Source organism: Rhinopithecus roxellana, chromosome 20 (assembly GCF_007565055.1).
Source record: "Rhinopithecus roxellana isolate Shanxi Qingling chromosome 20, ASM756505v1, whole genome shotgun sequence".
NCBI lineage: Eukaryota > Metazoa > Chordata > Mammalia > Primates > Cercopithecidae > Rhinopithecus > Rhinopithecus roxellana.
The window spans coordinates 56,965,691-56,979,831 of record NC_044568.1 but is presented as its reverse complement, the minus strand read 5'-3'; the positions used below and the strand labels follow the sequence as shown (position 1 = coordinate 56,979,831).

The 14,141-nt window shown below is 44.3% G+C and overlaps 1 protein-coding gene across 1 annotated transcript; it reads right to left on the bottom strand.

Moving 5' to 3' along the window:
* Positions 1–1,162: 1,162 nt before the first annotated feature.
* GCSH (glycine cleavage system protein H) lies at positions 1,163–13,910 on the bottom strand. The gene is made up of 5 exons (XM_030924297.1): positions 13,632–13,910; positions 9,344–9,423; positions 6,227–6,290; positions 3,634–3,765; positions 1,163–2,145 (listed from the first exon to the last, which is right to left on the bottom strand). The coding sequence occupies exons 1-5, from the start codon at positions 13,777–13,779 to the stop codon at positions 2,048–2,050; spliced, it is 522 nt and encodes a 173-aa protein (XP_030780157.1). The 5' UTR covers positions 13,780–13,910; the 3' UTR covers positions 1,163–2,047.
* Positions 13,911–14,141: the final 231 nt, after the last annotated feature.

Sequence of the window (14,141 nt, the reverse complement as noted above, 5' to 3'; positions counted from 1 at the left end):
TTTTTAGTAGAGATAGGGTTTCATTGTGTTAGCCAGGATGGTCTCGATCTCCTGACCTTGTGATCTGCCCGCCTCGGCCCCAAAGTGCTGGGATTACAGGCGTGAGCCACCGCGCCCGGCCTGTTTTCTTTTTTTGAGACAGAGTTTCGCTCTTGTTGCCCAGGCTGGAGTGCAATGGCGCGATCTCCAGCTCACTGCAAACTCTGACTCCTGGGTTCAAGCAATTCTCCTGCCTCAGCCTCCTGAGCAGCTGGGATTACAGGTCACCACACCCAGCTAATTTTGTGCTTTTAGTAGAGACAGGGTTTCTCCATGTTGATCACAGTGGTCTCGAACTCCCAACCTCAAGTGATGCACCCGCCTCAAACTTTCGAAAGTGTTGGGACTGTCCCCAGCCATCCCCATCTATTTTCTAAGCAGACAGGTCAATTAACCTGATAATTATACAATATAGACAATCATCCAGGATACCTTGGATAGTTTGAGACACGTTCTCACTGTCACCCAGGCTGGAGTACAGTGGTGTGATCACTGCAGCCTTGACCTCCCAGACTGATCCTACCTGCCTCCCAAATACCTGGCATCACAGGTACATGCCACCATTCCAGGCTAATTTTTGTATTTTTGTAGAGATGGGGTTTCACCATGTTGCCCAGGCTGGTCTCAAACTCCTGGGCTCAAGAGATCCACCGAACTTGGCCTCCCAAAGTGGTAGGATTACACGCGTGAGCCACCACGCCTGGCCAATACTTTCTGGATAAGGGTACAAAGATATAGTTAAGCAGTGATATGGCTACTGGCAAGAGTCTTGGAACGAACAGTTTCTTCATCTGAGGAGCAGGAAAGATTTGTATATTATTTACCTACCTACTTTCGCTAGGTCCTTCTGTTTGCTGTTTGTTCACCACCAGAAGGTGGTATTATATGAGTACTTCTCTTTTCCTCTAGTAACTGAGAAAATGATACAGGAGTTTATCTCCTCTCGCTCTGTGTGTATGTGTATATATATATGTGCATGTGCATACAGACCCCCCCCCACCCCAATACTGTCAGCATATTACAGTTGGTTAGAGTATGCTACATATTAGCTACTTGGAAATACCTTTTGGCACTCTAAATATGCTTAAGTTGCAAAGAATACTCACTATCAAAGTCCATTATCTGAGCTCATAAAGCTTCAATCTGTGTCCACTTTTATTCCCATGACTTAAGTGGAAACCTGAATGTGGTTTAACTTCTTAAAAATACCATGTGCTATACTGATCAAAACTTCCACCTTCCTTTGTCTTTCCTCTTCTTTCTTCGGACCTCACATGATAGAAAATCAAAGTCGGTGATTTATTTTTTATTATGTTAAAGGTGATCCTGGCTTAAGAAAAACCAGATTCGTGACTAAAGGAAACATTTTCTTGGAGGTTTTCATTGTCTGGCTTAAATTTCCTTTTAAAAAAAAAAGGTAACTTTCCCTAAGTTAAAGTTAGCACTTTCACAAATACTAGCAGAGTCACTAAATGAAATATTAACATCAAAACAAAAAAACATGATTAACGAAGAAGTATTTTATTATTTTGCTGCAAAGCTGTTGCTTCACCATATAAAAACAGCACCAGCAAATGCAGTGTATTGCAAAATCAAGATAGTGGTGTGTCATCTGACACTGTACAAGCAACAAAAACCCCTTCACTCCCAGTTATTTCCAATGGAAAGATCATTAAGTATTTCATCCCAAATCCAGGTATGGATATATGCAAGTTACAATATTATATAAGGCTTAAGAATAACAACGTTATCTTTGAATTATGTAATTTTTAAAACTAGTTTTTACCATGGATAATTTAATGAATTCTGAACACTAGAGCCTAGTCTAAAATCTATAATCATTAGAAAGTTAAAGGGCATTTTCCTTCATTAGCAGCGTTAACAGTAGTTTTTTTCTTCTCCATCGGTAATGCTAAAAGTTGCTATTCTAAGTCTTCTATCCACCACTAATTTAAGACAATCTGCTGGGTTGCAGTATTTCATACTAGTTTATTTAGGGGTTCCATTTTCACTCCTCAATAGATTTGATGTATTTCTCATATGCTTCTTCACTCATAAGTTCATCTAGTTCTGAAGGGTTACTCAGTGTCATCTTGATCAGCCAACCTGCAACCAAAAAACAACCTTATATTCCACATTAACTTTTTTAAAAGTCAGATTCATCCAAAATGTAAAATAAATTTGAGTGCCTCAATCTCGTATTCTTTACAAAAACTATACATATTTGTTCATGGAACTTTAAATTTTAGCCTTAAGAATTAAAATACTTGTATATAACAAATGAAAATAATTATAGCTAGAATAGATTCCACCATAATAAATCAAGAACTCTTAGGTTGTAATAAGTATCAGACAATGACATTTAAATCTTTAGGGGCTAGGCACGGTGGCTCACGCCTGTAATCCCAGTACTTTGGGAAGCCAAGGCAGGCAAATCACTTGAGGCTAGAAGCTCTGGACCAGCCTGGCCAACACAGTGAAACTCCATCTCTACCAAGAACAGAAAAATTAGCTAGGCATGGTGGCAGTTGCCTGCAATCCCAGCTACTGGGAAGCTGAGGCAGGAGAAGTGCTTGAACCCGGGAAGGGGAGGTTTCAGTGCACCGAGGTCATGCCACTGCACTCCAGCCTAGGCGACAGAGGGAGACTCTGTCTCAAAAAAATAAGTCCTTAAATATATGATCCAAATATACAAGGCCAGGTATATCTTTAACAAATCGAACACTAACTACTGAGGTTAATGGGATTAGAAAGCAGTAGTAATTAGAAGGACTAGGTGACAGGCAAAAGAGAACTACAATCTAATCCTAACTTTGTCATTTATCAGCCATGTGATCCTGACAGATAAATCCTTTGGAGCCTCTATTCATCTACAAAATAGAGAAAATTGCTGTTAGCTTACCTCATTAGATTGTAAGGATGAAAATGTGAGATAACAAAAAATTAATGTAGAATATATTATTATTTTGTTACCTCCCATGTCACACAATATGAGTGGCTGCTTTATGTCTGAAAAAGTACTTTGCAGGTGTTTACACCAAAACCAAAGAATCTACAACTGACATCAAGAACCCTGCAAAATAAGGTAATGCTTTTATCACCAGAGATTTTTTTTTTTCTTTTTTGAGACAGTCTCGCTCTGTCATTCAGGCTGGAGTGGAGTGGTGTGATCTTGGCTCACTACAGACTGCAGCCTTGACCTCCCAGGCTCAAGCAATTCTCCCACTTCAGCCTCCCTAGCAACTGAGACTACAGGCACATTCCACCACAACCAGCTAATTTTTGTCTCTCTATAGAGACAGAGTCTCACCATGGTGCCCAGCTGGTCTCCAACTCCTGGACTAAAGCAATCCACCCACCTTGGCCTCCCAAAGTGCTGGGAGCACAGGCGTGAGCCACTGCGCCTAGCCAGAAATCTTAAACATAACTTTATGTATTCAACTAACCTCTGTTTTCCTTTTAAAGCAGAACATCTCTATTTAGTACCAAGAAGTAGAAAAAGATGAAGTCACAATCAGCTAAGCTTGCTTTAAATTCTAGATAAAATATTAACTGTGGTAGTAATTCCTTGAGAAATTTCTAGCAAAAGCTTACCATCTTCATAACAAGATTTGTTTACAAGTCCTGGATTTTCTGCAAGAGCTTCATTAATTTCAGTTACTTCTCCTGATAAAGGAGAATAGAGTTCACTAGCAGCTTTCACACTTTCCAAAGCACCAAACTCATCTAAATGGAAAAAAAAAATAAACTTGAAATGTTAAAAGTCAGTGACCTGAAAACATAAAATATGAAAAAGTAGATTCCTGTCATATAGCTATGATTTTAGAATTCCAAATTTCTTTTTTTTTTTTTTTTTTTTTGAGACGGAGTCTCGCTCTGTCGCCAGGCTACAGTGCAATGGCGCAATCTCGGCTCACTGCCACCTCCGCCTCCCAGGTTCAAGCGATTCTCCTGCCTCAGCCTCTCGAGTAGCTGGGATTACAGGCCCACACCACCATGCCCAGCTAATTTTTGTATTTTTAGTAGACAGGGTTTCACTGTGTTGGCCAGGCTGGTCTTGAACTCCTGACCTTGTGATCTACCCACCTCAGTCTCCCAAAGGGCTGGGATTACAACCGTGAGCCAACACGTCTGGCCTAAATTTCTTTAATTAAAAATAAAATCATACGTTTTGTCAGGTTGTAATAACCGACGAGAAGGGTATGTATTGTCTCAACAAAGTGGACCTATCTGTGTGTCCCGGACACAGTGAATAACAAATGGTGATGTGCCTGAATGCCAGACGTGTGTAGCTTCAGTAAAACTCAATGTTCTTGCAACTTAGCTGTGGCTCAGAAAAAAACAAAATGAAAACTTTAGAATGTTCCAGTGACAGTGAAGTACCTTGTATCAGACCAACTTCCTGCAGATAACAATTACAAGCTCTGGGCCGGGCGTGGTACAATAACAATTATAAGCTCTGCGCCAGGCATGGTGGCTCATGCCTGTAATTCCAGCACTTTGGGAGCCCTAGGCAGGCAGATCACATTAGGTCAGTAGTTTGAAACCAGCCTAGCCAACATGGTCTCTACTAAAATACAAAAAAATCAGCTGGACATGGTGGTGGACGCCTGTAATCCCAGCTACTTGGGAGACTGAGGCAGGGGAATCGCTTGAACCCAGAAGGCAGAGGTTGCAGTGAGCCAAGACCATGCCATTGCACTCCAGCCTGGGTGACAGCGTGAGACTCCATCTCAAAAACAAAAAACACTATTATAAATGTTAAAAGTCAGCGACTTGAAAACATAAAATATAAACATATATGAAAACATAAAATATGATTACTGGAGTAAGCCACCGTGCCTGGCCGGTGGCTTATAATCCCAGCACTTTGGGAAGCCAAGGCAGGTAGATCACTTGAGGTCAGGAGTTCAAGACCAGCCTGGCCAACACGGTGAAACCCTGTCTCTACCAAAAACTCAAAAAAAAAAAAAAAAAAAAGTAGCCTGGTGTGGTGGTGTGTGCCTGTAGTCCCGGCTACAAGGGAGGCTGAAAAAGGAGAATTGCTTGAACCTGGGAGGCAGAGGTTGCAGTGAGCCAGTATTGCACTACTGCATTCCAGCCTAGGCAACAGAGCAAGTCTCTGTCTCAAAAAAAGAAGAAGGAAAAAAACAGTTTAAAAAAAGGCTGAAAAGTTAACAGTCGTAGGGACCTATAGGACAGTATCAAGTGATCTGACGAACATGTCTCAAATCAGAGAAGAAAAAAGGAATGAAGTGAGAAGAGAAAGAAATCATGACTAAAAAAAGAAGTCTCCAAATTTAATGGAAAAAAAAAATTCCATCTACAGATTCAAGAAGCTCAGTAAACCCCAAAAGCGGTCAAACGTAACACACACTGTGTGATTCCTTTCAAATACAGTTAAATAGGCAAAATTCATCTATGGTGTAGAAACAAGAGAAGATGTCATCTATTTGATTGGGAAGGTTTATTCAAGTGTATACATTTGTTAAAACTCACTGAATTGTACATTTCTGGTCCATGCATTTCACTGTATGTAGATTTTACATCAAATTAAAAAACTGCCTTTAGCAGAATGTCTTAAAAGGGTACTCATTAGTTTAAGGATATTATCTAACATATTGATATTAATAGACTTTTTTTCGAAGCAGAGTCTTGCTCTGTCGCCCATGCTGGAGTGCAGTGATGGGATCTCGGCTCACTGCAACCTCCGCCTCCCAGGTTCCAGCAATTCTCCTGTCTCATCCTCCTAAGTAGCAATTACTTTTGCACCACCCTACTACTTGGGTCAAAAGCACTCTAATTGGCTGGGCACGGTGGCTCATACTTGTAATCTCAGCACTTTGGGAGGCCGAGGCAGGTGATCACTAGAGGTCAGGAGTTCGAGACCAGCCTGGCCAACATGGGGAAACCCCGTCTCTACTACAAATACAAAAATTAGCTGGGAGTGGTGGCACATGCCTGAGACACAAGAATCGCTCGTACCCAGGAGGCAGAGGTTGCAGTGGGCCGAGATGGTGCCACCGCACTCCAGCCTGGGTAACAAAGCGAGACCATCTCAAACAAACAAACAAACAAACAAAAACCCTCTAATTAATCCAGCGTACAAACAATTTACTATTCAATGTAAAGATGAGGTAAAGAAAATTCATGGTATGGATCATTCCAAGACCCTAACAACACTCACCTTGTTTGTTCAATTTTGTCCCAACTTCAGGTAGACTACAGTAAACAACATCTCCCAGTGCTTCCTAAATAAAACAAGACAAAACCAAAAATCTCTAAGAAATTAAAACTAAACCCTCCAGTAAATAGAACAAGCAAAACACTGAATCCCCTATAATTAAGATTTAGTACATATTTTATACTTGAGGGGCTACATTCTTGGGTTTTCCTTAAAATCCTTTAAACATGTAAAAACTACTCGGTCAGGCGTGGTAGTTCACGCCTGTAATCCCAGCACTTTGAGAGGCCCAAGGTGGGTGTATCACTTGAGGTCAGAAGTATGAGACCAGCCCGGTTGACATGGTGAAACCCAGTCTCCAGTAAAAATACAAAAATTAGCCCGGCGTGGTGGTAGGCACATGTAATCCCAGCTACTCAGGAGGCTGAGGCAGGAGAATCACTTAAACCTGGGAGACAGGTTGCAGTGAGTTGAGACTGCGCCTCTGTACTCCAGCCTTGGCGACAGAACAAGACTCCATCTCAAATATAAAAATAAATGGCTGGGTGCGGTGGCTCATGCCTGTAATCCCAGCTCTTAGGGAGGCAGAGGTGGGAGGATAGCTTGAGCCCAGGAGTTCGAGACCTGCCTGGGCAATATAGCAAGACTCTGTTTTCCAAAAATAAGTAGAATAAAATGATTTTAAAAAACTATTCTCAACTCAGGAGCTGCAAGAGACCAGCCACCAGCCCGATTTGGCTCACAGGCTTTAGCAACCTGACAAAAGCCACATGCCCCAGACAACACTGCTAGCTCTTTGTTTTGTTTGGTTTTGAGACAGAGTTTCTCTCTTTTTGCCCAGGCTGGAGTGCAGTGGCCTGATCTCAGCTCACTGCAACCTGTCTCCCAGGTTCAAGTGATTCTCCTGCCTCAGTCTCCCAAGTAGCTGGGATTACAGGTGCCCCCCACCATGCCCAACTAATTTTTTAAAATTTTTTGCTAGAGACGCAGTTTCACCATGTTGGCCAGGCTGGTCTTGAACTTCTGACTCAGATGATCCACTTACCTCAGACTTCCAAAGTGCTAGGATTACAGGTGTGAGCCACTGCCCCCGGCAAATACTACTAGCTCTTCTGTGCATGAACATATTTGGTGTTCTTCCACCTCTGCAGTTTTATGTACACCATTGCCCCCAATGCATTTGCTGAAATCCTGCTCACTGATTCTACAAATCATAGTCCTCACGCCTTGTACTCCCTGAAGTCCTTGACTCCAGAAAGAAGTGGTCTCTCCATCAGGTAAGTAAATTACAACCCCACTGTTCCGATGCCATCGTGTAATGTTTGCAAGTCATTCCCATGGAGGTAATTCCCCTTACCTCTAGGAGGTAAGGACGACATCTTACACAACATCTCAAAAAATACCCAGTACGGAGCTTCATAGTAGGTATACAGAGATGCCAAGGAAGATACAATTGTCAGTGATTCTCAACACAGAAGAATCTTACATGTCTGAGGAATTTTGTACAGTCACATGCTGCCTAATGGCGTTTTGGTCAACAACAGACCACATACACGACAGTGGTCCCATGAAATTATAATATAGTTAGTATCACTTATCCAAAATGCTTGGGACCAGAAGTGTTTTGGATTTCAGATTTTGGAATCCTTGCATTATACTTAACAGATGAGCACTCCTCATCCAAGATTCTGGATTCCAGAATGCTCCAATGAGCATTTTCTTTAAGAGTCATGTTGGTGCTCAAAAAGTTTCAGATTTTTGGATTATTTCAGGGATTAAAGATGCTCAACCTGTACCATATTTTTACTGTACCTTTTCTATGTTTTGATAGACAATTGTGTTACGATTAACTACGGTATTCAGTACAGTAACATGTTGTACAGGTTTGTAGCCCAGGAGCAAAGGCTGTACCATACAGCCAAGGTGTGTAAATAGGCTGTACCATCTAGGTGTGTGTAAGGGCACCCAGGAGGCTCACACAAGGACGAAATCTCCTAGGAGGCATTTCTCAGAACATAGCTCCATTATTAAGTGACACACGACTATATTCCCATCAGTTAACATCCCCCTTCCCCGCCTCACCCAATACATACATCCAGTTGAAAATCACTGACCACGCTAGTATTTGGCTTCTCATTTTCTCTTAAACATTATCGCCATATGGAATTGAGGGGAATTTACAGAGAAAAGATGGGCTAAATAAAAGCCTTCCCTTTGTGTAATCTGTGCCTACTGAGGTTTTCTTTCTTCCCATCCCGCTGGTCATGTGTGTATCACTGGACCCACAAAATGCTGGTAACACCCTGCTCTTCTTTTTCTTCTTTCCTTAAATGCCCAGCACAAAACACACACATTTCCTTCTTGAATAAGATATGTTTCCTACTTTTAGTGTTAAGCTTGCAACATCTCTTAAAATACCACATAATGCCCTAACTACGTTTTACTTAATTCAACTCTGGTTGGTTTTCTTTCTTTTCTTTCTTTTCTTTTTCTTTCTCTTTCTTTCTTTCTTTCTTTCTCTCTCTCTCTCTCTCTTTCTTTTCTTTCTTTCTCTCTCTCTTTCTCTCTCTCTCTCTTTCTTTCTTTCTCTCTCTCTCTCTTTCTTTCTTTCTTTCTTCTTTCTTTTTTTTGAGATGGAGTCTCACTCTGTCACCTGGGCTAGAGTGCAGTGGTGTGATCTCGGCTCACTGCAACTTCTGCCTCCCAGGTTCAAGTGATTCTCCTGTCTCAGCCTCCTGAGTGGCTGGGATTACAGGTGTGCACCACCAGGACCAGCTAATTTTTGTAATTTGCAGTGACATGATCATGGTTCACTGCAGCCTCAACCTCCTGGGCTCCAGCAATCCTCCTGCCTTAGCCTCCTGAGTAGCTGGGACCACGGGCATAAGCCACCATGCCAGGCTAATTTTTTTTTAACTTTTGGTAGAGACAGGGTCTCACTATGTTGACCAGGCTGGTCTTGCACTCCTGGCCTCAAGCAGTCCTCCTGCCTGAGCCTCCCAAAGTGTTAGGATTACAGGCATGAGCCACCTCACGCGGCCTAAACACTTTTTTAAACGCAGAGATAAAGCAAATTATGCAAGAGCACACTGTCACAAATAGTTCAATAAAATCCAATACCTGTGCAAAATTGCTGATCCCCACTGTTCCAATGCCATTTTCTGTTGTTATCCACTCATGTTTCTCTGTGAATTTGCGCACTAAAACAGAAGACCAGTATTTCAGAAAAGCAGCAGCATTACTTCTTAAGAAGCACTTTTCATTATCATTCCTTTCAAAAGACTTTCCCAGATTTTGTGTCTGACCTGTTGACACTACCTTTAAATAGTACATGGCCCAGGAAGGAACGAAGATCATGTATAGAGATGACGCATTGAAACAGCAGTACCAATTAAGCAAAGATTTGATCTGAACGCTGTGTGCATCTTTTGGAGACTGGATTATTTGCTTTAACATTACTTAGCCTAAATCACAAAAGAAAATTTTGGAGCATATTTCAAATGTATACTTAACTATTACTGGTCTGTCTTTCAGAAAAAAAAAAATCTGTCCCTCTGAAGACAGATTTGGGATGATGAGGTTTAGGGAGACAGCATAAAGATGGCTCATATAAGAAACTAACCTAAGAAATAATAACAATAAGAAGGTGCCTCTTTAGGCAAAGTTGACCTAAGAGGGCTTCACTGCAGCTTGGGTTATAAAGTAAAATTTTATAGGAATGAAACTGACCTCCTAAAACAACTATAATTTGACTAAGTTCTTAAAATTCTACTTTAATCAAATTCAAGCCTGACCCTGAAGACGGTACTACCGTCACTTAAAGAAGAAAACTAAGATCAGAACTCAACAGTCTCCTCAGAGCTAAGCCGTGAGTTGGTGGAAAGTCAAGCTCTGCTCATCATTCACTGGACAGGTTCAGCCCTTGACTTACTGAGCACTTCTCTAAAGATACGGTCAGACAATTCAGGGATTCCTGAAAGAAAGGCCGCCCAGGCCGGGCGTGGTGGCTCACACCTGTAATCCCAGCACTTTGGGAGGCTGAGGCAGGCGAATTACAAGGTCAGGAGTTCCAGACCAGCCTGGCCAACATGGTGAAAACCCGTCTCTACTAAAAATACAAAAAAAATTAGCTGGGCCTGGTGGTCGTCGGCACCTGTAATCCCAGCTACTTGGGAGACTGAGGCAGGAGAATCGCTTGAACCTGGGCGGCGGAGGTTGCAGTGAGCCAAGATTGCACCACTGCACTCCAGCCCGGGTGACAGTGTGAGACTCTGTCTCAAAAATAAAAAAAAATAAAAAAAAGAAAGGCTGCCTAATGTTCAAGAGATGTAAAAAGTTATTTAGGATATAAAGTTAAAAGTACTTGCCTTAGAGGATATTTTTTAAAAACCATATGCTATATTAAATATATTTCATATTCTGACACCAAGTATTTTTCCAAAAACAATGTGACATGAGTTCATAGGAAAATGGTTAACTCAAATACTGTTTTAAAGAGGCCTCACTGGCTCATTTTACCCCTTACCCAAAAGATAGTTGTACTCAAAACAGCATTCAGTTGCTTTGGTTACAGCTCTGATATGCAGCACAACGTAAGTAGAGTGTATAATTATTATTTTTATTTTTTTATTTTTGTAGAGATGGGGGAGGTGTCTCACTATAATGTCCAGACCAGTCTCAAATACTGGGCTAAGTGATCCTCCCACCTCAACTTCTCAAAGTGTGTGAGCCACCGCACCTGGCCAAGTATGTAATTTAATATTGCTTTCTTTTCCCCCAATTATGAAACTTTTTAAAGTTCATACCCTTCAGTGGAAGAAGTCAAAAAATGTGTCACTAAGAAATTTACTTTGCTTCATTCCACTTCAAAGAACTGAATATTTCAGGTCAATCTGACGTTCAGGTAAGAAAGTTTAAGACGTGTACACTGTGTTCTGACTGAAAGACTCTTCCCTACCGCCTTTACTAACTACTTCAGGTCTAGATTTAGAAGCCCGTTCCTGCCCAAAGTCGTGTCTAACCAAGCCTGGGTTCCTGGGCCAGTCAGCTCGTTCTCACGATACCTTACACCACTATTCCCCACCACACTCACAGTGCTGAACATGCTAGAGAGTTCATCTGTCAGTCTCCCCAGGCAGCAGACTGTGTACCGAGCAAGAAACAGCAGGGTTTATCCTATTTTCATTTGTTTTTCCAATTCTAAATACAGTGCTTGCCACATAGTAAGCACTCAAAAGTTGAGGGAATGAAATAATTTTTTTTCCCTTAAATTATCATGTTGCAGACCAGGCACAGTGACTCATACGTGTAATCCCAGCACTTTGGGAGGCCGAGGCGGGCAGATCACCTGAGGTCAGGAGTTTGAGCCCAGCCTGGACAGCATGATGAAACCCCGTCTCTACTAAAAAAATACAAAAATTAGCCAGGTGTGGTGGCACATGCCTGTAATCCCAGCTACTTGGGAGGCTGAGGCACGAGAATTGCTTGAACCCAGGAGGCAGAGGTTGCAGCCGAGATCATGCCACTGCACTCCAGCCTGAGCAACAGAGCAAGACTCAGTCTCAAAAAAAAAAAAACCGCTGGGCATGGTAGCTCACGCCTGTAATGCCAACACTTTGGAAGAAAAATAATTTTTTTTCCCCTTAAATTATCATGGTGCAGGTCAGGCACAGTGGCTCATGCCTGTAATCCCAGCACTTTGGGAGGCCAAGGCAGGCAGATCACCTGAGGTCAGGAGTTCGAGACCAGCCTGGCCAGCATGGTGAAACCACGTCTCTGCTAAAAATACAAAAATTAGCTGGGTGTAGTGGTGCATGCCTATAATCCCAGCTACTTGGGAGGCTGAGGCAGGAGAATCACTTGAACCTGGGAGGCGAAGGTTGCAGTGAGCCGAGATTGCACCACTGCACTCCAGCCTGGGCGATGAGCCAAACTTCGTCTCAAAAAAAAAAAAAAATCATGCTGCAGAATAAAATGATCTTTTAAAGTTTATTAAGAGGATTCTGAGCAAAACAGATGGTATACAGTTGTCTATAACACTTAATTCTCTCACTCTGTTACAAGGCTAGAACTCGCCAGTTACATGCCAATTATGAGCAGTCTGAAGCTAATACACCTTTTTCAAAGTAAGTGCCAGACCACTATAAATATCACCTGAGACTACCGTCTTTGACCTTGCCATCTTGCCTACCTGCGAAGATAATTTTAGGATTAAGGCTGCTGTGACACTCATTTTAGCAACCGAGCAACCCCAAGTTTAGACGGAGACAGCAACATTACTAAGCTCAATACCCCTCAGTCCTGGCCAGGCGCAGTGGCTCTCGCCTGTAATCCCAGCACTTTGGGAGGCCGAGGCGGGCAGATCACCTGAGATCAGGTGTTCAAGAGCAACCTGGCCAACATGGTGAAACCCCGTTTCTACTAAAAATACAAAAATTGGCCAAGTATGGTGGCGGGCACCTGTAATCCCAGCTACTCGGGAGGCTGAAGCAGGAGAATCACTTGAATCTGGGAGGCAGAAGTTGCAGTGATTCAAAGTCCTAAGTCTTTATTTTAATAAGCTGTTTAGGCTAAAGATAATGATTAGTACACTTCTCCTTTAACCCTTGGCCTGACAGAAAGAAGTGGATAGATTAGGTAAATAATTACTTTCTTTTTTTGAGACAGAGTCTCACTCTGTCGCCCAGGCTGGAGTGCAGTGGCGCTGGGCTCACTGCAACCTCCGCCTCCCCGGTTCAAGTGATTCGGCCTCATCCTCCCAAGTAGCTGGGATTACAAGCACATGCCACCACGCCCGGCTAATTTTTTGTATTTTTAGTAGAGATGGGGTTTCACCCTGTGAGCCAGGATGGTCTCGATCTCCTAACCTCGTGATCCGCCGCCTCGGTCTCCCAAAGTGCTGGGATTACAGGCGTGAGGCATCGCGCCCGGCCCGGTGCTTTAATTTTTAATAAGCGCTTCTGCTTTAATTTTACTTCGGAGTTCTCAGTAACGGTCCATTTAGTAAACTAAAGGCCTCCCCATTTGGGGTCTCAACGATGCACGCAGATGGGAGACAAACTAAGGCCACTGAGACGCTTAAGCGACACGTGCCTGGCTTCTGCAGCAAGCGGCCGACCTGCCCGCGGGACCGGCCAGGCCCCCCCAGCTTCGGCGTCCCGCAGGCCTCCCCTCCCGGCTGCAGGCAACCCCTACGGCAAAGGCTGCTCGCGGGACCTCCCGCTACTTAAAAGGGAGAAGCGGCCGCAGAGCCGGGGATCCCAACAGAAGTAAGAAAAGGGCAGGGTCCGTGCTCGCTCCGCACCGGTGGCTCAGGAGCGGGGCCCAGGCGTCCTCCGAGTCCAGCTGGGCCCGGGGCAAGCAGCCCAGGCGGGGACGGAGCAGCCGCCCACTTGTCCGCCGCACTTACCCGAAAGCAGAGCGGGTCGCGTGCGCAGTGTCCGGACGGCGCCCGTCCCCAACTGCCAGGGCCTCAGCGGGCAGGGCGCGGCGGGGGACGGGACCGCGCGCAGAGTGCAGAGCAGGTCCCGCACGCTCCGCACCACTCGCAGCGCCATGTTCGCAGGGACGGGGGTCGCAGCGCTACGCCTCGGCCACCCGCGCCGGGAGGCGGGGCGGGGAGGGGCAGTTCGCGGCCGGAGCAAGCCGGCTGGACAGAGGCGCGGAGGCGGTGCCGCGGAGGCGGGACAGAGTCTGATTGGGCAGAGCGCGGAGGGCGGAGACTCCCAGGCGAGGGGGCGAGGCAGGGTCTGATTGGCTAGCGCGCGCAGGCCGAAGACTCCAGGGCCTGGCGCGACCTCGGATACGGCGTAGCGCAAGAGGGGCGTGGACATGGGGGAATAACCTGAGGCCCGGAAGAGGCAGCCCTGAGGGGCGGGGACTAGCGCGGCGGGCCCACGTATGATTGGGCTCCCCGGAG